Consider the following 23,624-nt stretch of genomic DNA (forward strand, 5'->3'; position numbering starts at 1 on the left):
TTACGATGTTCTCAAAATAACTGACTATAATCGGAAAAGTTAAATATAATTATATAGGTGAGCATTATATATATGTATGTGTTAGAAGTATTGTTGAAGTATACCAACAGACAAATCGATTGTGTGATATAGATAGACGAATGTGTACGGAAGGGAATTAAGAAGGTTTTTCAGAGTCCTAAAGTGTGCGACTTTGCGCAAAGAAGATATGTCGTCGAAGTGGTTTAAACAGATGTCCAAATCGACTTGTAAAGTGGAACGCCACGAGGCATCTTTGCAAATAAATTCTTTTTTTTTAATTGAGGTGATATTTTATGAGACGGTATTACGAGTTTATATATGTAAGTGAAGGGAAATATAATTTTCATATTAAATTTATTTCTCAAGATTTATTCTTCCTTGTTGATATGATATTTAGTATTTAATTATGATTTTGCCTTTCTAGATAATTATGTTAAGATTTTATTTTGATATAATATCTTCCTTAAATTTAATTTTTTTCTTGATAAGATTATGTGGAATATTGGGTTTTACTTTTTTAGATATAATATTTATGATAATGATTTATATGATATGGTATTATTGATTTTGTTTCTATAGAATATCTTGTTTACCATATCTTATAAATTTCCTTATGTAAGATAAATTTTAGGATAAATGAAAGCTATAAATAGGATGTGATCAACGTGAGATGATTGGGGCGAACATATTTTTTCGTTGAAAGGCATTTATGTGGAGGATTTACGAGAGAGAAGGAGAAGAGAAAAATTCAGAGAGTTCACGTGTAGGATTTTTCGTGGAGATAGTTTTTCGTGAATGTGATTTTCGTGAGAGTTTTTCGTGGGAGATTTTCATGGTTGTCTCCTCTCTCGATCATACATACATACATGCACTTGTGCACGCAGTGGAATGTCAGAGAAATTATTCTTCAAGAAATGTGATGGTCGAAGAGTGCTGCTGCACATGTTGCTTTGAATGTTGGAGACATCTACAGATAACATCCGTGACGAAGTTGACTGAAGATTGTTTCGTTGCTCCATGTTTTGACATCACGTTTTTGTTGCTTTCTTGAATAATTTTATTCTGATTCTCTATTTTAGAAAGCATTTGTTTTCTCAAACTGTTGAGAAAATTGATTTTTGTGGAGATCACTAGTGATAGATTTTTGTAAATCTTTTGGATATCTAGTGATTAATTTTTGCCATGAGCACCGCACAACTATTTATACTTGTGCAAATTTAATTTTGTCCATCTGTTTATTTAAAGTAAATTTGTGTTACAAACTTTAATATTCCGCTGCATGTTGTCTTAAATATTGTAATATTTGACACAACACTTAATTCTGTTAAAACACAAATTCATAATCTTATTTTACTGTTATCATATTAAGGTACATCTGTCCAGCATTATTCCTTACCGTTAGATTGATTGATCTGATTCATATCTACCATGAAAAATAGTAGTTTTGGTATAAAAAATAATATATTTTTTTATGAATTTGATCAGGTCAGATATTTTTCTCACAAAATTGACTCGTGAGACGAGTTCACAAGAGTTTTTATGTCTTTTATATTTAGGATTTCCATAGATTTGGCATTAATTAATTGCTAAATTTGATAATCGTTCAGTATTGCATATCTATGCACATTTCATATTGGTATTTTAGTGAGAATTACCACAGTTTTTTTGCATGTTTTTACATATTTGAAAGTAAATAGCTTTTAACACGTTTTTTTTTAATCATTCACAGTTTTTAATTCATATCATATTTCATATTGAAATTTTTTTATTGATCTCTTGTAAAATCAATGGACGATTGAGTCGAATAATTGAATATCGTATTATCTCATCGTACACAAATATATACTCGTAACAATGGCACGCAATAGAGAAAAAGAAAATGTAAGATGTGAGACAAAATCTGGAGAATTGGACAAAAAATGGAAAAAAAATTGGAGAGGATGCTAAGATTATTAATAAACTCACGTTATCAAAGTTAAGTATCATTGATGTGCACATATACATATATAGATGTGTACGGATGATGTCATATGTATACATATATATAGTTTTGATTTCCTAGGCAATTGTTGTCACGTCTCGAAATTCAGTGTTGACACCGACGTTGTTTAACAATCACAAAAATCGAAAAACAACCTGTCCCGTAGCACAATATAAACCAAAACCAGTTTATATATCATAATTCAAACGAAATAACAATTGTCTTTACAACCCCAAAATCGAGAAAGAGGAGTCGGACCAATTTTGGTGCTGGTGAACTTTCAAGATTTTAATTTAAGTTTAAGTTTATTATTATTCAATTGTAACATTTCCTTTTTTATTCTGTCGTTTTTCGATTTTGGGGTTGTAAAGAGAGTCATTATTTTGTTTGAATTATGATATATTAACTGGTTTTGGTTTATACTGTGCTACGAGGCTGGTTATTTTTCGATCGTGTAATGGTTAAACAACGCCGGTGTCAACCCTGAGTTTTGAAGCGTGACATTTAAGTTGTTATCAGAGCCGACCTCTCCTAGTACGGTGTGGTTCAGGGACGAACCAAGCGGAAGCTGGTGGGCATGTGAGGCCCGAGGTCGAAGAGGACGGGGGGTGATCGTCGGTTCCATGAGGTTGCACAGACAATGAGCGGCTCTTGGCAGGCTTCTAGGCGAAGGAAACATGAATGAACCGATCTTACACCGGAACGAGAGAGATTCCGAAACTGTTCAGGTATAGGACTGTGCAGTTGAGGAGGGCTTAAAAGATTTGATATGTACAACTCATATCAAGAAGGTGCATCTTCTTTTCGGTAGCTCATCACATAAGAATTCCAAAGTTAAGCGTGCTTGACTTGTGTCAATTTTGGGATGGGTGACCTCCTAGGAAGTTTCCTAGGGTGCGTGTGAGTGAGGATATAAGCACGTTAGAAAGACTCATCTTGGTACAGTGGGGACAGTCGTTGAATATGAAACGTTACAATTGTGGTCACCTATGTAATTAAGTACCTCTGATAGTAGCTTCCACCTATTGTATGTGATGAACTGTACATCCAATAGGTCATATCAACGGTGCACACGTAGTTGTCAACGGTGAGTGTTGAGGAGATCAAATCTGATGTAAACACATACACAAACACGCGCACACACATAAATATCTTCAACCATTTAATCTGTTGGGTTTTAACGTTGCAATGAAAAAGATTGACTTTGACTTGGAAAGGGAAGAGGGTTCAACAAAGCGTAATTTAGGCAGAAGAGCAAATGCAGGCAAGGCGGGACTTAATTAGTGGACTCCAGACTATGCATAACACCTCACCATCTCATCCATTTTTACCATTAATCCTTAAGCTTTGAATCTTATTATTATAATGATTTCTCATCTTTCGGTGAATTTTATCTTTTTTTTATTGTTTGAAACTAATTGATTGAAATTTATCATTAGGCAAGCTAAATTAAAAATAACTCCTAAAGTTTTTTTTTTGTTTTTTTTAAAATAAAATTCATTCTTACAAAATTAATGTATCAAAAAACACATCTAAGTATACAATAACAATTAATATTTATACAAAAGTATATACGTATATAAGTTAAGCCCCGGTGACCCTGAATAATCCGCCCCTAATGTTTGCTACCAAGTTTTTCCGAGTTTGCGGCCGTGTCAGGTGTCGTAAGTTCGTAACACTAACTGATGTGAAATAAGTGAAAACCTAAGTTCTATAATATCGTATGATTCGAGTTATCGATTCGATTATCAATTATAAAACTCCTTGGTCAGTTACCTAAAATACCAAACTAATCCAAAAGTACTTAAAAATGAAATTTTTACCATAACAGGAAATGATTTTATATATTTGTATATATAGATTATGCTACTAAAAATATATTTATTTTATAGATGAGATTTGAAATTTATTTTTCCAATGATTTTTAAATATATATGAAGAGTAAATAAATATGAATGAGATAGTTAATTTAAATGATGTTCATCGTTTCATACATTGCTTATTTAAAGATGTTCATGGTTTCATACATTGCTTTATATATCACATGTGAGTTTAGTATTGGATCCTAGTTCTATTTTTCATTTGAGCCCATTAAATTCCTTATTGGGGAGTCCATTCCCGTGAGATTTGTACGAACCGTTGACTACAAATGATCATCGACATATTTGTATAATATCACTAGGTTAACTCCACAAACCATGTTAATTAGATAAATTGTATTAGATAAGTCATGTGCGAAATACTCGTTCGAAAAAATATTACTAAGAATAATCAAACTTCTACTATTTACCAAATGTTCACTTATTCTACCAATATATATGTACTCGGATTTTGTTCGTTAATTCACTTATTTTCACGGTTGGTCCTGCTACATTTTGGAATCGGATGCCATTAAAGCCGTCAGGTCAATCTCTGTCTGCAATCCTTTCGCTGTGGGAATAAAATCACGACATACCATTATTTTTTTTAATGAAAAAATATTTTTTGAATATACAAATTTATGCTTTCAACTCAGTCAGATACAAAATTCATCTTTGCTGGATTATCAAAAGACTAAGATATTGTGTGAAATAAAAAGTTTGCACACATCCATCAATTAAAATTCAGTCTTGTATGATTTGAACTTGCAAATATTCGTATATTGTTCAGAATTCTTGTTCCAATTAGTATTTCCCATTTCCAATTTTCATAAACACGCGTTTATTAGATAACCGCATGGAACCTGGGATTTTAACCATCTGAAACATGTATCCATGAAAAATTATGCACTGTGCTAATCAATTGGATCCAAGGATCAGCACGTTCAATCCCATAAAATCGATCGTTGTTTGGCTCGCTCCATCTTCCGCTTACGCCATTCCTCCAGGGCTGCAAATTCCCAACATGTAAATGTTAGTAAACATTTGGCTTGATGGTAGAAAACAGTCACACATTCCTTACTGCCAAAGGACACTGAAATTCAGTAGAAATCCTAATGTAATTTGGAATATGAAGTTTATGTTCTAAAATTTCACGAACATTTTCTTTTCTTTTCCTTTTCCTCCATTTATCAAGATAAGGAGGCAAGCAAACTATTTCACCCCGCTGCTCTTCATTGAATCCATCAATAGATGCATCGTGTGGGAACCATATTACACCTCAAAGTGGGTGATCTTTAAGCTCTTTCATTTCTATGAACAGGTGTGGGAGGAAAGTATCTCACTAGGACCCCACATCTAAGTCATCTACAATTAATTCGTACTATACGAAAATGATTGAATCAAGTTACTAGAAAATATCATTTTACAACATTATAAATCCTTCCGGACGTGTGACGTGAGATAGGAGTACTGCATGAACAGACATTCAGAAATTGAATAACACAAGGAATAGAAAATCACCTTTCACATTGCCAACATCTGAATATGAACGAAAATTATTCAACTTTGATATTAGGTCCTCTGCGGCTGTCTGCTTTACATCTTTCTGCTTCACTGATTCAGTTTCAACAGACATATCCTTTCCAATTTCTCTTACCTATAAGGGAGAGATGCAAATTTTAAAGCAGAAGCAGGTCGATCTTTTTCTTGTTCAAGGAGTAATATCATTCCAGTGCACTCGATTACAACATATTCTACACAGTTGTTATTTGGGATTTTATATATCACATTGGTTGTCAGTAATATTCTCTTAATTTTGGTTAAATGCACGCTTTCACAATTTGGCCATATACATTGGCTTGAATACTTCTACAGCTTCACATGTCACCTATTTCCATATTTGCTAAAAACGTACATATCTTGCAATAGGCGTGACACCTTTGATTTTTTTTAAAAAAATCGGATCCCCAAAAACAAAAACAAAAATGAATATGATATAAAATAAAGATTGTGATATTTAATCATAAACTTGGACGTAAAAATTATTTTCCTCAATTAGATTAACATCAACATGTCACTTCATCGATGAAAACGACTGAATCACTCTTGTTAATGGATACTCACTCTTCGGATAAGATCAACTGGAACCATCGAACGACGTATGTCTTCAGATTCCTTGATATTCCTGTATAGAGCTGTACCTCAAAGAGTAATTATAAACCAAAGTTCTCCAATAACTCATACTTAAAAGGGAAACATCAGATCAACTCATGCATTGAGATACGATATATTGATTCCAAACAACAAATTTAAAATGTATCACGGAAGGGATGAAGGAGAATGATCTATTATCGAGCATCAAATCATCGTTGTCACAATAAGGGTTCATTGCATTGGTCATAGATAGGGATGTATAAAGATAATTTAGCGGGAAGGGCAATCATTGTGTGGTCATGTTGTGGTAATTTGGTTGGAGGCTCATTTAGTTGCTAAAAGCAATTAAAAACTTTAATATCTTGCTACGCTATTTGTTCATTGGAAGTTTGGAACTATGAAAGGGATCCTGCAGACCGCAGAGCACAAGTATTTTCTATAAATGCTATACAATGTAATTTTAAAATCATAGTCCGACAAGAGAACATATACAAAGCGAACAAAATATTATTCAGTCATAGAAAAATTAAGAAAATTACAAAGCTCAGCTGGAAATTGATCCCCTTAACTATAGAGAGGAAACAATTCGTTGGAAAAGTTTATATAAATTGTGACACAAATCGACCAAAATCTACATTAAGAAATTAATCCCCAAATAAGATAACAAGAGATAGAATCATGCATTCAAACAAATGCTTTAAAATTAATAAATATCCATAAAGACATAACTGGCAATGAGGAATAATATCACAACCAGATATAGCTCAGTTCAATCTTAACATCTTCCAATTCAATTGGTAGAATGATAACCTCTGAAATGTATTCGAGCAACACAGTCAAACACTCTAAAGAAACCATCGCGATTCGTGACAAAGGACTTGTGATCCGTAGCTGGTTCAACAAGAGGGATTTGATCATAATACTTGAATAGTCTACATAAAATTCTACCAACACCAACATGCTGCATAAGCAGAAATAGTACGTACTTGAGGTTGGAATTTACTTATCTACAGAGTATCGAGGAATTTACGAGAAGTGGAAGTAGAAAAGTAAGACTATATTCCATACATTAAATCTCATTTCTAGCAAAAACCCACCCACTAAAACATGCAAGAACGAATAAATATGACAAAGAATTAAACAAAAACTAACCAGAAAAAAAGATAAAGGGTAAAGCTTACACCTTTATTAGAGGAGGCAAGTCTGGAAGAAGGGGAAGGAAAAAGAAAGCCTTGAAGCAATATCAGAGCAGAGACAATGTTCAATAAGCAGACAACTATGGTGGCGTTCTTGTAGGATATACGTGATCTAACAGCTCTCCAGCATTTCTGTTGCTGCAGTTTCTCCATTTCCCCCTTCAATAAAATTAGGGCGTCTGGATTTTCAATGTTCCTAAATCAGCCAAGGGAAATTCCAAGAGAAGGGGAAAGTACTCCACGGATGGTTGTTCGGTGGGTGCTGACTGCTGTGGCAGGGCCACGAAATTAACACGAGATTAAATTCAATTCAAAACCGGATTAAATTGGACTGGATTCGGATTGGTTATGAATTGATTGAACCGATTAGCATCCATATCAGTGTGCGTTAGTTAAATATTAATAAAAAAAAATTACACGTTTTATATTTTCAAATTTATTAATTTTTTTTCTGAATATATTAAAATTATAGCAAAAATTTGTGTGAGACGGTTTTGTGAGATAGATATATTATTTGAGTCATCAATGAAAAATTATTACTTTTTATTATAAAAGTATTATCTTTTATTGTGAATATCGGTAGGGTTGACCCGTCTCACATATAAAAATTCGTGAGACCATCTCACAAGAGATCTATTCTAAAATCATTTACATAAATAAAAATTTGTAAAAAAAAATAAAAAAAATTATAAGATGGTCTCAATATATCCCCAATCTAAATCCTTCAAAAAAAAAAATTACTTTTCATTATTATGCGATAACCTCTTTTTATCGTAATTAAACATCCTGCGACCCGCATTGCATGTGATATAAGTGTTATCTTTAACTCCAATGGCTGTGCGCTGCTGACTGCTCGTTCGTGTTCAGGTTTCATCTTGCAAAAAAATCTCGATCCCTTCTCTTTTACTGGGTTCCCAGTTTCTTCATTGGAAAGCTATTGTATGAATGGTATCATTCATCGGAAGACTGACGACATCTACCTCCCAAGGTATGTACTGCATTGTCTGCACTATGTTTTCTCTACTTTGATATGTTTGTCATCGTTTAAAGTTGAGGTTGAACTGCCAGTATTCTTGACGCGTCTTTGCTTTTGTCGTGAGTTTTCGTCCACATTTGTTGCAAACAAAATGTTTGATGAAATTACATACTGCAATTTTATCGCAAAGAGCTACAGCTTGGTATCCTGTTAGCACACAATTAGAAGTTTCTATGATGTAAACAAATATGAATTCTAGAAATTTTGCAATATGTGGTAGAAAATTTGGTTCCAGAATGTAGAGATTGTTTTGATCGCAATAATGCTATCCTTAAAAGAAATATTGCCCCACTATATTGCTGTGCTGGTAAATGGCAATTTCCTTCCAGGAAAATTCAAAACAAAGAATAAAATATATAGACAGCAATATCTATATATTTTCCCAAGACAAATTAGAGAAAAATGAATGATATATTTTTTGTGTGTCAATTAAGAAAATGAAGTTGTAATTATAAATTAGAATCACCTCCTTCAAAATGGTGTGACTTTTCAAATAGACACCTTTATGAATATTGAATAGACAAGCACCGACCTTTCATTTGAATTGTTTATGAATGGACACAAACCCCATTGGAAAATTTCCACAGAGTCATTCAAAAGGTGCAATTCATTCAAAAGGTGCAATGATTCATTCCAAAGAACTTCACTTTCCTCTTGCATTCAATAGTTATCACTAACTATTTCCAACAATCCCCCACTTAGTTAGTGATATAAGCAATCATACCTAAAATTTTATGCAGTATAGGAGGTGTCTTTCGACTTAAACCTACTACTTGTATAAACACTTCAAAACCTTGTCGAAATGTATGGCAGTTTAATTAACTTAAACCACAATTTCTATATGACAAGATTGGAAATGTCATACACACAAAATATTAATTTCTCTAACATGTTCACCGTGAGCTTTAGCACCATCTTATGGCCATGTGCTACTCCTGGGTTCATGAATACTTACAAAAGTTTTATTCTCAAACTTTTGATAGAAGCGGCACCACTTCTTGTGTTCACATAGGCGAAGGACCTTTGAAATCTCGTTTGAGATTTCTTGTTCATAACCGAACTCAAACCTTCACTAAGAATAATTTATATTCATCTTCTTCTTTCATAAGTACTACATTGATCCTAGTACTTGCTACATGTCATTAATAATTTGTTGTTACCAATTAAACCTTTAGAAAGGTAGGGTTCCTATTATTAATGACAAATTAGAATAATTTTAGACCCATTGAAGTTGTAGTGTTTTTTATTATATCTCTCGAGAGTCCTTTTGTTAATGGGTCAGCTAGGTTCTTACTTGACCTAACATAGACAACTGTTATAATGCCATCTGAAATTAGTTGTCTTATATATTCATGTTTCAAAGCAATATGTCTAGACTTGCCATTATAAATTTTCTTAAATGCTTTTGACATAGTTGCTTGACTATCACATTGCAAAGAAATCACTGGCATTGGTTGTGGCCACAACTTTATATCTAGCAATAGATTTCTCAAGCATTCCGCTTCTTTGCCTGCTGATGCTAAAGCAATGAATTCAGATTCCATTGTGGAATGAGTAATGCACGTCTGTTTCTTCGAAGCCCATGATATAGCTCCTCCACCCAAAGTGAAAATCGGACCAGACGTCGATCTATTGTCATTGACACTAGTTATCCAACTAGCATCTGTATAACCTTCTAGCACAGAGGGAAACTTATTATAGAACAAAGCCAATGACTTAGTCTTCTTTAGGTATCCGAGAACTCTTCCAATTGCTCTCCAATGTTCAGTGCTAGAATTATGAGTGTATCTTGAAAGTTTGCAAACAGAAAGGCAATATCGGGTCTTGTGCAATGCATAGCATACATTAAACTACCTATGGCACTAGCATAGTCCAGTTGGCTAATGGATCTGCCCGAATTTTCTACCAATTTGTTGGAAACATCAAATGGGGTATTAGCTTCTTTTATTCCTAAGTGATTAAACTTAGACAGAACTTTATCTATATAATGAGACTGACACAAAGCAAAACCCCCACTATGTTTGGTCACCTTGATTCCTAGAATGGTATCAACTTCTCCTAAATCTTTCATTTTAAACTTAGAAGATAAATAAGACTTAGTTTCATTTACTCCTTGCATGTTTGTTCCTATAATTAACATGTCATCGACGTAGAGACATATAATCACACCGGAATTTTAGGTAAACTTAGAATAAATACATTTGTCTGCCCCATTATGACTGAATCCATGTGATAAAATCACACTGTCAAATTTTTCATGCCACTGTTTCAGCGCTTGCTTTAGTCCATATAAGGATTTCACCAATCTACAGACTTTATTTTCATTCCCAGGAAGTATGAAACCTTCTGGTTGTTCCATGTAGATTTCCTCATCAAGTTCACCATTTAAAAATGTTGTTTTTACGTCCATTTGATGAACAGGCAGATTATAAATTGATGCTAAAGCAAAAAATGCTCTTATTGAAGTGATTCTCGCTACAGGAGCATATGTGTCAAAATAATCAACACCCTCCTTTTGTCTAAATCCCTTAGCTGTAAGTCTTGCTTTAAAAGTATGTAGAGAACCATCAGTGTTATATTTCCTTCCAAACACCCATTTACAACCAATGGGTTTTGAGTTAGGAGGTAGATGAGTCAACTCCCATGTTCCATTTGCGAGAAGAGAATCCATTTCATCATTTATCTCTTCTTTCCAGAAACTAGAGTCTCTTGAAGCCATTGCTTCATCATATGTTTTTGGATCATCTTCTAAATGTAAAACAATAGGTATTTTATTCAACAATTCACATCTGCTTCCTTCAACCAAAAAAGTCAATGCTTGTGAGGAAATAAAATCATGACCCAATTTCTTTTCTCTTCTTGCTCTTTGACTTCTCCTTGGTTCATTAGGAGGTTCTGCAGATTTTCGTTTCTTATTGGAAGAAGAATTAGAATCCATTGTAGTGTTTTGTGTTAGATAATTAAGAATTTCTTTGTTTGATTGTGTATTGACTCTTGGATTTTCCAGAAAGCTAGTTTCTAAAAATTCAACATCCCTAGATTCTATAATAGAATTAGAGTCTGAATCCAACAATCTATAAGCTTTTGAATTTTCAGCATATCCCACGAAAATACTTTTGAGAGCTCTAGGTCCCAACTTGCTTCTTTTAGGATCTGGAACTCTATAATAGGCTAGACAACCCCATACCCTCAAATAATTAAGATTTGGCTTCCTTCTTTTCCATACTTCATATGGAGAAGTTTTAGTCTTCTTTGATGGAATTCGATTGTGTACATGACAAGCTGTTAACAATGCTTCTCCCCACAGATTTGTTGGTAGATTAGCATGCATAAGCATGGCATTTATCATATCTACCAATGTTCTATTTTTTCTTTCCGCCAAACCATTTTGTTGAGGGGTGTAGGGTGCACTAGTTTGATGGATTAAACCATTTTCTTCACAAAAGGCAGTAAATTCGATTGGAAAATATTCACCACCTCGATCACTTCGCAGGATCTTAATTTTCTTTTCTAATTGATTCTCAACCATGACTTTGTAACTTTTAAACACATCAAATGCTTGATCTTTTGTTCTCAATAGATAAACATGTGTGAATCTGGAATGATCGTCTATAAAAGTTATGAAATATCTTTTTCCGCCTCTAGTCAAATGTCCATTTAATTCACATATGTCAGTATGTACTAATTCAAGCAACTCAGTTGTTCTCTCATTTTTAGGAAAAGGTTTTCTAGTCATTTTCGCTTGTATGCAGATTTCACATTTTTTATAATTTTCATTTGGACAAGAAATTAAACCATGCTTTGACATATATTTAATTGACTTGAAATTAACATGAGATAATCTAGCATGCCATAAATTAAAAGGAGACTCAAGCATATATGCAGAAACATCAACTTTATTAATACTTAGTTTGAACATTCCATCACATGAGTATCCTTGTCCTACAAACACACCATTCTTAGAAAGTATAAGTTTTTCTGCTTCTATAACAGCCTTCAAGCCCTTCTTGCACAACAAACTTGCAGAAATCAGATTCTTCCTCACATCCGGAACATGTAGTACATTCATCAAGATCACTTTCTTTCCAGAGGTGAATCGCAATTCGATAGTTCCTCTTCCAAGTACCATGGCTGTATCATGATTTCCCATCAAGACTTTGTCTTCTTTCTCAGCAAGTTCATAGTTTTTGAACAAACTTTTTTCATGGCAAACATGAATAGTTGCACCAGAATCATACCACCAATCAGCGGATTTTTCATTCGTTGCCATGTTGCATTCTGTTATCATGCTTATCTTTAGATCAGCAACCATAGCAACAATATCAGGAGAACTTGCTGGATGTTCAACAAGATTTGCAGTCTCTTTTCCAGAATTTCCTTCCACCTTCAGTTTCTTGTAGAATCTGCATTCCTTCTTGAAATGGCCTTTCTTTCCACAAAAGTAACATGTCTTGTTCTTCTTTTTGTTGGTAATATTTTCGCTTGAGGTTTCAGTAAACTTTCTTTTCTTTCCAGAATAACCAACTTTCTTAATGCTAGACTCAACATTATTAACCTTGGAACCAGACTCTAAAGCAAATTTATTTTCACGAATTCGAGTTTCCTCTTCAATTCGAATATGCTTCATGAGTTGGTCTATAGTAAAATCTTCGGAAGTGTGCAACAATTTCTTTCTATAGCCATTCCAAGTGGTTGGCAATTTAGCAATTACAGCAGCCACTTGCAATTGTTCAGACACTTCTATTTTCAAATCTTTGAGTCTAGAGACTAAGACGAGTAATTCATCGACTTGATCCATGACAGATTTATTATCAACCATTTGAAATTCAAAAAACTTCATGCTTAGAAATCTATCAGTACCTTGTTTCTCTAATGTATATTTATACTCCAGGGCACTCCAGATTTCATGTGGGGATTTGATTGAACGGAAGAGATCATATAATCTGTCTGATAAGGCATTCAGAATGTATCCTCTGCAGCGAACTTCATCTTCCTCCCGTTTTTTACGTGATGCTTTGATTTCATGTGTATCTTCATCAGATGGTGCTGGGATTTCGGGCAAGCTTTGACTCAACAAATACGCGACTCCCAATTCAGTAAGTAGGTTGAACAATTTGTCCTTCCAACAAGTGAAGTTAGTCCCATCAAATCGATGTAACTTCAATGCATCAAAAACAGATTTTGAACCAGTGGCCTCCATTGCAGGGAAGCAAAAAAAAGAGGGAAAAATATTTCTTTAAGATTGTTAGAAAATTTGGTTCCAGAATGTAGAGATTGTTTTGATCGCAATAATGCTATCCTTAAAGAAATATTGCCCCACTATATTGTTGTGCTGGTAAATGGCAATTTCCTTCCAGGAAAATTCAAAACAAAGAATAAAATATATAGACAGCAATATCTATATATTTTCCCAAGACAAATTAGAGAAAAATGAATGATATATTTTTTGTGTGTCAATTAAGAAAATGAAGTTGTATTTATAAAGTAGAATCACCTCCTTCAAAATGGTGTGACTTTTCAAATAGACACCTTTATGAATATTGAATAGACAAGCACCTACCTTTCATTTGAATTTTTTATGAATGGACACAAACCCCATTGGAAAATTTCCACCGAGTCATTCAAAAGGTGCAATTCATTCAAAAGGTGCAATGATTCATTTCAAAGAACTTCACTTTCCTCTTGCATTCAATAGTTATCACTAACTATTTCCAACAATATGTATATCATATGCAGGTATTAAGCAATTGCTCGATATTAAGTCCTGTGGAGTTGAATAATTATTCAGATGGCGTTAACATTAATCAGGGGACTAAAAACACATTCTTTTCGGCTGTATCCATCCGCTTATTTTGCTAAACAACATGGCGTATTTTATTGTTGTATAAAAAGTGCACATAGCCAAACTGCAACGCAAGAAAGGCAACAGGTTAAACTGAAAGCTTTGTCACCAGAGGAATCTACAAGATTAGAAGTACTCAAAAACTATGAGCCGGTCATAGGAATAGAGACGCATGTTCAGCTTTCCACTCTCACAAAGGCCTTTTGTAGCTGTCCTTATAATTATGGGGCTGAGCCAAACACCAGTATTTGCCCTGTTTGCATGGGGTTGCCTGGTGCCTTGCCTGTCCTCAACTCAAAAGTTATAGAGTGTGCGGTAAAACTTGGTCTTGCGCTCAATTGTAAACTCTCTTTGAGTTCAAAGTTTGATAGGAAACAATACTTTTATCCTGATCTTCCAAAAGGATACCAGATATCACAATTTGATGTCCCAATTGCAACTAGTGGTTATATTGATGTTGATCTTCCTATTGAGTTTGGTGGGGGGCATAGAAAGTTTGGTGTCACCAGAGTTCATATGGAAGAAGATGCTGGGAAGCTGCTTCACACCGGAAACGGTAACTATTCTCAGGTATCTATGTTTTCCTCTAACTGTGATCTTCCTTTTTTTATTTCTGATTTTTATTCTTGTTTTTAAAATCCTTCTGCCAGCCATTTTTATTCACGACATTTCGCTTTGTATAGTTTGATTTACGTGATACTTTACATAGTAATAATTGGACATCACACTTCATCAATATAGTTAATTTCTTAGGATACGATGTTGAACTTTGTTTATATTATGATTGGACTTCTCTTCATGGCTGTTTATGACTTGTCGGAGTTGTTGACATTTTCTTCTGACAGGTTGATTTGAATAGAGCGGGAGTTCCTTTACTTGAAATTGTGTCCGAACCTGATATGAGAACAGGTATTGAAGCAGCAGAATATGCTGCAGAGTTGCAGAGACTAGTGAGATATCTGGGTGTGAGTAATGGAAATATGCAGGAAGGATCACTACGTTGCGATGTCAATATCTCAGTTCGTCCAATTGGGCAGTTAGAGTTTGGCACGAAGGTAAATTTGTTCTTTATTCATTATCCTCTACCTTATTGCAGAAACAGAAAATGTCACAAAAGTATTCTGAATATTCAGTTGTTCACATGGTCCCTTAGCCTAAATCTACTAGCAACTCGATGTTTCCAAACATGTTTAATGTTGATTGGGGTGTCACAAAATCTTTGCTAGTTTCTGAAGCAAGTAAAGAAATCCAGCTCGCCCCGCAATACCATTCCTTCCCTTTTTTGACAAGGATTCTGTCGTTTGGTTTCTATGCATATTGCAGCTGCAGTTATGGTTTGACAACGGGTGATTTATATATACCGAGAAAGTTGTGTATATTAAAGATTTGGATGAAAGAGGATCAACATGTGTGTGACCTTTTGTTTGGTTCTAGTTAGTTGGTTGTGTTTACCCATAATGTTGCTTCGTTGTACCAAACCATACTGATCTGTGTGTTTGTTTGCTTGTTTTCTTTGCAATTCTTGTTGTTTTTTCACGTTTTCTGTGGATGGTCCGTCTCAATTATTAATCTGTTTATTCATAACCAGGTGGAAATAAAGAATTTGAACTCATTCTCATCCATGAGTAGGGCCATTGATTTTGAGATTTCAAGACAGGTGAGCCTTCACAGTCAAGGTCAGGCCGACCAGATTGTACAGGAAACTCGCCTCTGGGAAGAAGGAGCTCAGGTTCTATTTTTTCCTCATAATGACAAAGTTAGAAAAGTGGTGGGCTAGTTTATTTGTTACTAATCCGTTGGTTTGCTTTGCAAAATAGAAAACTGTTACGATGAGAAAGAAGGAAGGCCTTTCTGATTATCGTTACTTCCCAGAGCCTGATCTTCCAAGTGTTAATCTCACTGAAGATTATGTCGATAATATTCGTAATTCCTTACCTGAACTACCGGAAATGAAGCGGCGAAGATATGAGAAACTTGGGCTGAGTATTCAGGATGTTCTGTTTCTCAGTAATGATGTTAATGTGAGTCCTGTTCTTCAAATGTTTCCTTATGGAAATTTGGTGTCAGTAAGGATTGGTAGTTTGAGATCCTGGCCTAGTGGTTGAGTATTGGAAATAAACATCGAACGAGTAAAAAAGCGTTTTGAACTGAAACCAAAATTGTGTAATATTTGTGCAAATATGAAGATGAAGATTTGAATAACAATTAGTTTAATGATAGGAATGCAGGGCTGTACATAATACATATAACATTTAAAATAGAATGAGACGTCGTCAAAAAAAGAAAGAAAGAAAGAATGAGATGCATAATTAGTCTTCACAAATGTCTTGCAGGTGGCAGCATTTTTTGACGCAACTATTGCTACAGGTGCAGACATAAAACTTGCTACTAATTGGATAATGGGGGATGTTGCTGCTTATATGAACAACGAAAAGTTGTCAATAATTGACATTAAGCTTAACCCCCGGGAATTGGGTGAGCTTGTAGCGTCAATTAAAGGTGGAATCATAAGTGGAAAGATCGGCAAAGAGGTAACTAAATCTAATCATCGGTATACCCGTTGTTTTAATGTTTCAACATTATGTGCTACCTTTGTTTATTCCAATATTAGGTGCTACCATTAGTTGACACTATAAGTCTCTTTTTAAGTCTCAAATCATATGGACTTGCTTATTTCCCTTCGAAATCTTTTTGCTTTGCACGTGTTACATCTTTAACCATCTCTGTCACATCAGTCAAAGGAATCTTATTAAATGCATCTTTCTTCGTCCTTTGTACAAAGATACATAATCAAGTTCATTTAACTCCAATACAATGATCATATTATACATGTCTCTTCTTTGTTCATTTAACTCCAATACAATGATCATATTATACATGCATCTTCTTTGCTGGTAGACCCAATCAGTTTGGGAGCATGTTTTTGTTTTATAAAATGCATATGCATTGGTAGTCTTACCGCTCAAATTCCTGAAAATGATTTGGTTTGATAGATTTTATGCAGCAGGAACCTAATCTTTCTGCTCATACGAGAATATAAAAGTAGGGCATAGATAAGTGAAAAGAGGCAATATTTGTTTGGTGTGATGTACTTTTTTGTATAAGCATGGACTATTTGCTTGTTCATCAGTTATTATTCTAAATGAAATGTGCAGATATTATTTGAGCTAATGGCAAAGGGTGGAACTGTTGAAGGACTTATTAAAGAAAAGGATCTTGTTCAGGTAAGTTGTTTCACGATTTTCATGGATTTCCAACATTTTGTTGGTAACTTGAATCAGAGTATTGTAGACGTGGTGTTTGATAGACAGACAGACAGACATAGGCGCATCAAATATTAGCAGAACCCATTTTCTAAATACTCCGAAAGTTTGGTGACTGGCCTTCGCATGCCCGTGATCCACCAAGGCTTGCTTATTGTTGATATGCTTATGGAAACCAGGACAAATGAACATAACCTTATTACTTTTTTTATTACAACAGATTGCTGATCCCTCTGAGATTGAGAAAATTGTGGATAAGGTCCTTGCAGACAATCCGAAGCAGTTAGAGCAATATCGTGGGGGTAAAACTAAGCTGCAAGGCTTTTTTGCTGGCCAGGTATGATTATTGCCAAAACGACGTTTTGTCATTTGCATCGAGGTTTGATGAATTGTCTACAAATTTTATGATTGTTGTATGTTGCTCGAAATTTTGACATATTGACCACCAATCCAGATCATGAAAGAAACAAAAGGCAAGGCAAATCCTGGGATTTTGAATAAGATTCTTCTGGAAAAGCTGAATTCGAAAAGTTGAAGCCTTTTGTAAGTTCTCACATGAGCCTGAGCCACTTTGTATTGTCTTCTGCCTCAACATAAAAAGACCCCATTTGCGTTGGCTGAATTTCACGATTTCTATCTCGCAATTTTGCAAGCATAATTGTTAGTGATGCAGGGGGAGAACCATTGGCTGGATATTATTACTTTCTAAATAATAAATTCAAATGATTTTTCAAAGTTGACGACATGAATTAAAGAAAAATGAATGTTGACATCGAATTGCTGTCCCATGTTATAATTTTGGTGTAAATTATTTATGATCAGTTCACTAATTTGTCAAATATAGTAAAGAATAAATGGCATTGATTTCGATCGGAGACGTAGACGTATGCGATGGGTATATTATACTAGTATCTCGCTTGTGCGCTATGCGGAATATTAAAATTAGTAAGTATGATCGTTTAAATTATTATTTAATTTTATTGATATGATGCACATATTTAATTATTATATAAAAATATTTATACAACTTGAGATCATATTAAATTTTATCGTCAAATTGAATTATTTAATATGTGATTTGATATATTGATTGAATAGATTTTTTTTAATGATAAAAAAATAAATAGATATTAAATAGAATATTGATATGTCCTCAAATAATTTTTCAAAATATTGATATAAACATACAATATCTTTTATACATTTTTTTTATCAAACATAAGAAAATATTAAAATTAATTCACAAAAGCTCTTATGAGATCATCTTACGAGTCAATTTATGAGACATATATTATATCTATCCAAATCTTTAAAATTATTGTTTTATGTAAAAAAAAATATGGTAGCAAATTCCATCTGATAGGAATGGTTCTAAATCTTTGCTGATAGCATCAAACACTAAATTAAGATCGCCTAATTGAGAGCAACGTCCACAACTATGGAGCTATACATATCAAATAGTGTACATTTTGAATAAAAGGGAGAGTGGACGTTCATCGAATAGCGTACATTTTCAATAAAAGGGCATTATTTGATTATAAGTTGAGTTGCACCATCTTTTTTTGTACAAGTATAGTTGGAGTCTACAAGGTGGGGGCACATACAGCCAATATTAGTAGAAGTACAATTGAGTCGAGTCGAACTCAAGTAGCATCTTACTTGAACTCGACTTAAAAAAAATTCAATCTATCAGAGTTCGAACTCGAATCGAGTTACTCACCCTTAATTCTCATAATATATAAATATTCATTTGGAATCTGAAAACTACTTGGTGTTTTTGCTGATCTTGCTTGCCATTGGTGATTGACAAAAACTTGTGTGAAACAGTCTCACGGGTCCTATTTGTGAGACGGATTTCTTATTTGGGTCATCCATGAAAAATTAATATTTTTTATGCTAAGAGTATTACTTTTTTATTGTGAATATGGGTAGGGTTGACTCGTCTCACATATTAAGATCCATGAAACGATCTCACATGAGACTCACTCTTGGTGATTGGAGAAATATGGCATCTTTATTTTATAATATTGTTTTACTCTGTATTTTTTTTTTCCTTTTTTAATTTGAATTTGAATTTATATTGAAATTATCGTGATCTTTATTATTGAAATTTCATCATGTTATGTATTTTTTTTATGTGTATATATGTTGTATGGCAAGTGAGAGATGGACCAAACCAAGAACCAATCATGAAACATAAAATCAAGTTTCTTTGTAATCTTACTAATTTACATATGGTAGCAAATTCCATCTGATAGGAATATGATATACAAATATTTTATCCAAAAGATCTTCTTTCCATTCTTAACAAAATCATCATAATAATAGGTAAGAACAAGATCAACTAGGATTCATGATAATTCACTATCTATCTATATATATAAGCATCAAACCCCTCATCACCGTATACGTTACAAATTCACCAGAACCAAATCCAGAGAGAATATACAAACGAGAAGTAGATATCAAGAAAAGAAACAAAATCGTCATCTCTCAATCACGAGAATGGATTCTTCTACAGACCACTATAACCAGCGAGAAACCCACGGCCGGTTTTGCAGCGGCGGCTGTGGTTTCTTTGGGTCGGAGGCGAATCGAGGGTTTTGTTCCAAGTGTTACGGAGACTATTTGAAGCGTCAGATAGCTAAGTCAGAAACTGATATCTGCCAACAACAAGCAGTTTCCGAATCTGAACCTCGTGAGATTAATCAAATCTCATCTCGAGATCTGGTTAATGTGACTGATGGCATGAATTCTTGCACGATTGGTACCAAGAAATTGAAGTGCGGATGCTGCAACAAGAAAGTTGGATTATTGGGATTCGGATGCCGATGTGGACGCACTTTCTGCGGGAGTCATAGGTACCCAGAATCACATGCATGCAGCTTTGATTACAAGACTGCGGGAAGGGTTGCGATAGAGAAAGAAAACCCACTTTGTAGGGGAGACAAGATTAGGGACAGGTCTTAGTTTGATTAACGTTCACAGATTTTTTTTCTATCTCGCAATTTTGCAAGCATAATTGTTAGTGATGCAGGGGGAAAACCATTGGCTGGATATTTTTACTTTCTAAATAATAAATTCAAATGATTTTTCAAAGTTGAGGACATGAATTAAAGAAAAATGTATGTTGACATCGAATTGATTTTCCATGTTATAATTTTGGAGTAAATTAGTTATGACCAGTTCACTAATTTGTCAAATATAGTAAAGAATAAATGGCATTGATTTCGATCGGAGACGTATGCGATGGGTATATTGTACTAGTAACTCACTCGTGCGACATACGAAGTATTAAAATTTGTAAATACGAGCGTTTAAATAATTACTTAAAATTATTGATATAATGAATATATTTAATTATTATATAAAAACAATTATACAATTTGAGATCATATTAAGTATAGATAACAATTTTATCGTCAAATTGAATTATGTACTATGAGATTCGATATATTGATTTAATAGATTTTTTTACTAATAAAAAGAATAAAAATATATATTAGAAAATCATATATTATTTGTATATTAAAATTTTAAATAGTAAATAAATGCTTTTTAAAAAATAAAAAAAATTATTGGATGAAAATTTAGATTAGATTTTTTAATTATTTTTCGAATATTTTAGAATAATATTTATACTAAAGTTTTACTTAAGTAATAATAACAATGATATCGATGTATAGACAGTTAATATATAAAAATTTACGATACTATTTTTTACTAAAAGTTTAAAAGTATAATTTTATATAAAAAAATTATAGTTTAGTTAATATTTTAGAAAGTATAAAGAACTAAATATATAAAACTAACCCAAAACTCAAAATCATAATCGAAATTAAAAGAAATAATACGATCAATAAAAACATTTAAGATATCGTTATTTAACTTCAATTTTTTAAACATACACTTTATATATCTTTCTTTACTCTAGAATATTCGATATGTCTTCAAATAATTTTTCAAAATATTGATATAAACATACAATCTCTTTTATACAATTTTTTTTATCAAACATAAGAAAATATTAAAATTAATTCACAAAAAATCTTATGAGACCATCTCATGAGTCAATCTATGAGACATATCTTAAATCTATTCAACTCATTAAAATTATTGTTTTATGTAAAAAAAAAGGTAACAAATTCCATCTGATAGGAATGGTTCTAAATCTTTGCTGATAGCATTAAACACTAAATTAAGATTAGGGGTGGGTACGGTACGGTATACCGTACCGTAAATATCGGTATGAAATTTTTCCATATCGATATCGAAAATTCGGTATACCAAATTTTCGATATGAAAAAAGTTCATACTGGATACCGTATCGATACCGAAAATTTTGTCGGTATACCGAAAACATTTTCGATATACTGACATTTTTTCGGTATATCGAACTTAAATTTTTAAAAAAATAATAGTAAAAAATTATTTTTGGTATTTTGGTATAACCGAAAAAAAAATAATTCCGTATCCGTACGGTATCATACCGTATCGAAATTTTCGGTATATCAATTTTTCGGTAATTTCGGTATTTTTTCGATATGATTTTTCGGTATATTTCGATATTTCGGTATTTTTCCGACCTCTAATTAAGATCGCCTAATTGAGAGCAACGTTCACAACTATGGAGCTATACATATCAAATAGTGTACATTTTGAATAAATGGGAGAGTGGACGTTGATCTAATAGTGTACATTTTGAATAAAAGGGCATCATTTGATTAAGTTGAGTTGCACCATCTTTTTGTACAAGTATGGTTGGAGTCTACAAGGTGGGGGCACATACAGCCAATATTAGTAGAAGTACAATAGAGCGAGTCGAGCTCGAGTAGCATCCTACTTGAACTCGACTTAAAAAAAAATCAACTATCAGAGTTCAAACTCGAATCGAGTTACTCACCCTTAATTCTCATAATATATAAATATTCATTTGGAATCTGAAAACTACTTGGTGCTTTCGCTGATCTTGCTTGCCATTGGTTTTAGTGAAAATCGTTGATTTGATCCTAAAAAACGCTCAAAGATAACAGTTTTATAGAACCGTTGTCATTGATCCTAAAAACAATTTTCTTTTACCAGAAAAAGACAGCGGTTCTTTTGTTGCTTAAAAAACGCACTTACGACAACGATTTTCACTAAAAACGAACATACGACAACGATTTTCACTAAAACCGTTGTTAAAAAGCATACGACAACGGTTGTTACTAAAACCGTTGTCGTATATGCGTTGTTGTTTTGGTTTTTTCTTGCAGTGATCGGAGAAATGGGGCATCTTTATTTTTTAGTATTGATTTACTCTGTATTTTTTTTCCTTTTTTAATTTAAATTTGAATTTATATTGAAATTATCGTGATCTTTATTATTGAAATCGCATTATTTTATGTATTTTTTATGTGTATATATGTTGTATGGTAAGTGAGAGATGGACCAAACCAAGAACCAATCATGAAACAATAAAATCAAGTTTATTTGTAATCTTACTTTACATATGGTAGCAAATTCCATCTGATAGGAATATGATATACAAATATTTTATCCAAAAGATCTTCTTTCCATTCTTAACAAAATCATCATAATAATAGGTAAGAACAAGACCAACTAGGATTCATGATAATTCACTATCTATCTATATATATAAGCATCAAACCCCTCATCACCGTATACGTTACAAATTCACCAGAACCAAATCCAGAGAGAATATACAAACGAGAAGTAGATATCAAGAAAAGAAACAAAATCGTCATCTCTCAACCACGAGAATGGATTCTTCTACAGACCACTATAACCAGCGAGAAACCCACGGCCGGTTTTGCAGCGGCGGCTGTGGTTTCTTTGGGTCGGAGGCGAATCGAGGGTTTTGTTCCAAGTGTTACGGAGACTATTTGAAGCGTCAGATTGCCAAGTCAGAAACTGATATCTGCCAACAACCAGCAGTATCCGAATCTGAACCTCGTGAGATCAATCAAGTCTCATCTAGAGATCTGGTTAATGTGACTGATGGCATGAATTCTTGCACGATTGGTACCAAGAAATTGAAGTGCGGATGCTGCAACAAGAAAGTTGGATTATTGGGATTCCGATGCCGATGTGGACTCACTTTCTGCGGGAGTCATAGGTACCCAGAATCACATGCATGCAGCTTTGATTACAAGACTGCGGGAAGGGTTGCGCTAGAGAAAGAAAATCCACTTTGCAGGGGAGACAAGATTAGGGACAGGTCTTAGTTTGATTAACGTTCACAGATTTTTTTTTTTTTGTTTTTGGGTTTA

At 33.5% G+C, this 23,624-nt stretch overlaps 4 protein-coding genes across 6 annotated transcripts; 3 read left to right on the forward strand and 1 right to left on the reverse strand.

Moving 5' to 3' along the window:
- Window positions 1–4,594: 4,594 nt before the first annotated feature.
- Window positions 4,595–7,512, reverse strand: LOC140814950 (uncharacterized). 2 transcript variants are annotated; one of them, XM_073174047.1, is made up of 4 exons: window positions 7,199–7,512; window positions 5,986–6,062; window positions 5,383–5,518; window positions 4,595–4,870 (listed from the first exon to the last, which is right to left on the reverse strand). In XM_073174047.1, exons 1-4 carry the CDS (start codon window positions 7,362–7,364, stop codon window positions 4,806–4,808), a joined length of 444 nt encoding a protein of 147 aa, XP_073030148.1. In that variant the 5' UTR covers window positions 7,365–7,512; the 3' UTR covers window positions 4,595–4,805. The 2 variants fall into 2 exon arrangements, with proteins under 2 accessions (XP_073030148.1, XP_073030149.1); XM_073174048.1 differs by having other exon boundaries at window positions 5,986–6,056; window positions 7,199–7,511.
- Window positions 7,513–7,988: 476 nt separating this feature from the next.
- Window positions 7,989–18,020, forward strand: LOC140813787 (glutamyl-tRNA(Gln) amidotransferase subunit B, chloroplastic/mitochondrial-like). 2 transcript variants are annotated; one of them, XM_073172513.1, is made up of 10 exons: window positions 7,989–8,199; window positions 13,139–13,343; window positions 13,984–14,659; window positions 14,935–15,144; window positions 15,678–15,818; window positions 15,907–16,110; window positions 16,423–16,620; window positions 17,245–17,313; window positions 17,573–17,689; window positions 17,807–18,020. In XM_073172513.1, the coding sequence occupies exons 3-10, from the start codon at window positions 14,036–14,038 to the stop codon at window positions 17,885–17,887; spliced, it is 1,644 nt and encodes a 547-aa protein (XP_073028614.1). In that variant the 5' UTR covers window positions 7,989–8,199; window positions 13,139–13,343; window positions 13,984–14,035; the 3' UTR covers window positions 17,888–18,020. The 2 variants fall into 2 exon arrangements, with proteins under 2 accessions (XP_073028614.1, XP_073028612.1); XM_073172511.1 differs by lacking the exon at window positions 13,139–13,343.
- Window positions 18,021–19,857: 1,837 nt separating this feature from the next.
- On the forward strand, window positions 19,858–20,322 carry LOC140815656 (zinc finger A20 and AN1 domain-containing stress-associated protein 10-like). Its single transcript, XM_073174731.1, has one exon. The coding sequence runs from the start codon at window positions 19,858–19,860 to the stop codon at window positions 20,320–20,322; it is 465 nt and encodes a 154-aa protein (XP_073030832.1).
- A 2,792-nt stretch (window positions 20,323–23,114) lies between these two features.
- On the forward strand, window positions 23,115–23,579 carry LOC140815657 (zinc finger A20 and AN1 domain-containing stress-associated protein 10-like). The gene has a single exon (XM_073174732.1). It carries the CDS (start codon window positions 23,115–23,117, stop codon window positions 23,577–23,579), a length of 465 nt encoding a protein of 154 aa, XP_073030833.1.
- The last annotated feature ends 45 nt before the right edge of the window (window positions 23,580–23,624 follow it).

Source organism: Primulina eburnea, chromosome 15 (assembly GCF_022965805.1).
Source record: "Primulina eburnea isolate SZY01 chromosome 15, ASM2296580v1, whole genome shotgun sequence".
Classification (NCBI taxonomy): domain Eukaryota; kingdom Viridiplantae; phylum Streptophyta; class Magnoliopsida; order Lamiales; family Gesneriaceae; genus Primulina; species Primulina eburnea.

Bases quoted from the DNA above. Each gene is read 5' to 3' on its own strand.
- LOC140815656 (XM_073174731.1), top strand. From the start codon at position 19,858: ATGGATTCTTCTACAGACCACTATAACCAGCGAGAAACCCACGGCCGG.
- LOC140814950 (XM_073174047.1), bottom strand. From the start codon at position 7,364: ATGGAGAAACTGCAGCAACAGAAATGCTGGAGAGCTGTTAGATCACGT. The intron at 6,063-7,198 runs GTGTAAGCTTTA...TTACTCTTTGAG, and splicing joins ACTTGCCTCCTCTAATAAAG to GTACAGCTCTATACAGGAAT. The intron at 5,519-5,985 runs GTGAGTATCCAT...TCTCCCTTATAG, and splicing joins CAGTTGATCTTATCCGAAGA to GTAAGAGAAATTGGAAAGGA.
- LOC140813787 (XM_073172513.1), top strand. From the start codon at position 14,036: ATGGCGTTAACATTAATCAGGGGACTAAAAACACATTCTTTTCGGCTG. The intron at 16,111-16,422 runs GTGAGTCCTGTT...AATGTCTTGCAG, and splicing joins TTCTCAGTAATGATGTTAAT to GTGGCAGCATTTTTTGACGC. The intron at 16,621-17,244 runs GTAACTAAATCT...TGAAATGTGCAG, and splicing joins GTGGAAAGATCGGCAAAGAG to ATATTATTTGAGCTAATGGC.
- LOC140815657 (XM_073174732.1), top strand. From the start codon at position 23,115: ATGGATTCTTCTACAGACCACTATAACCAGCGAGAAACCCACGGCCGG.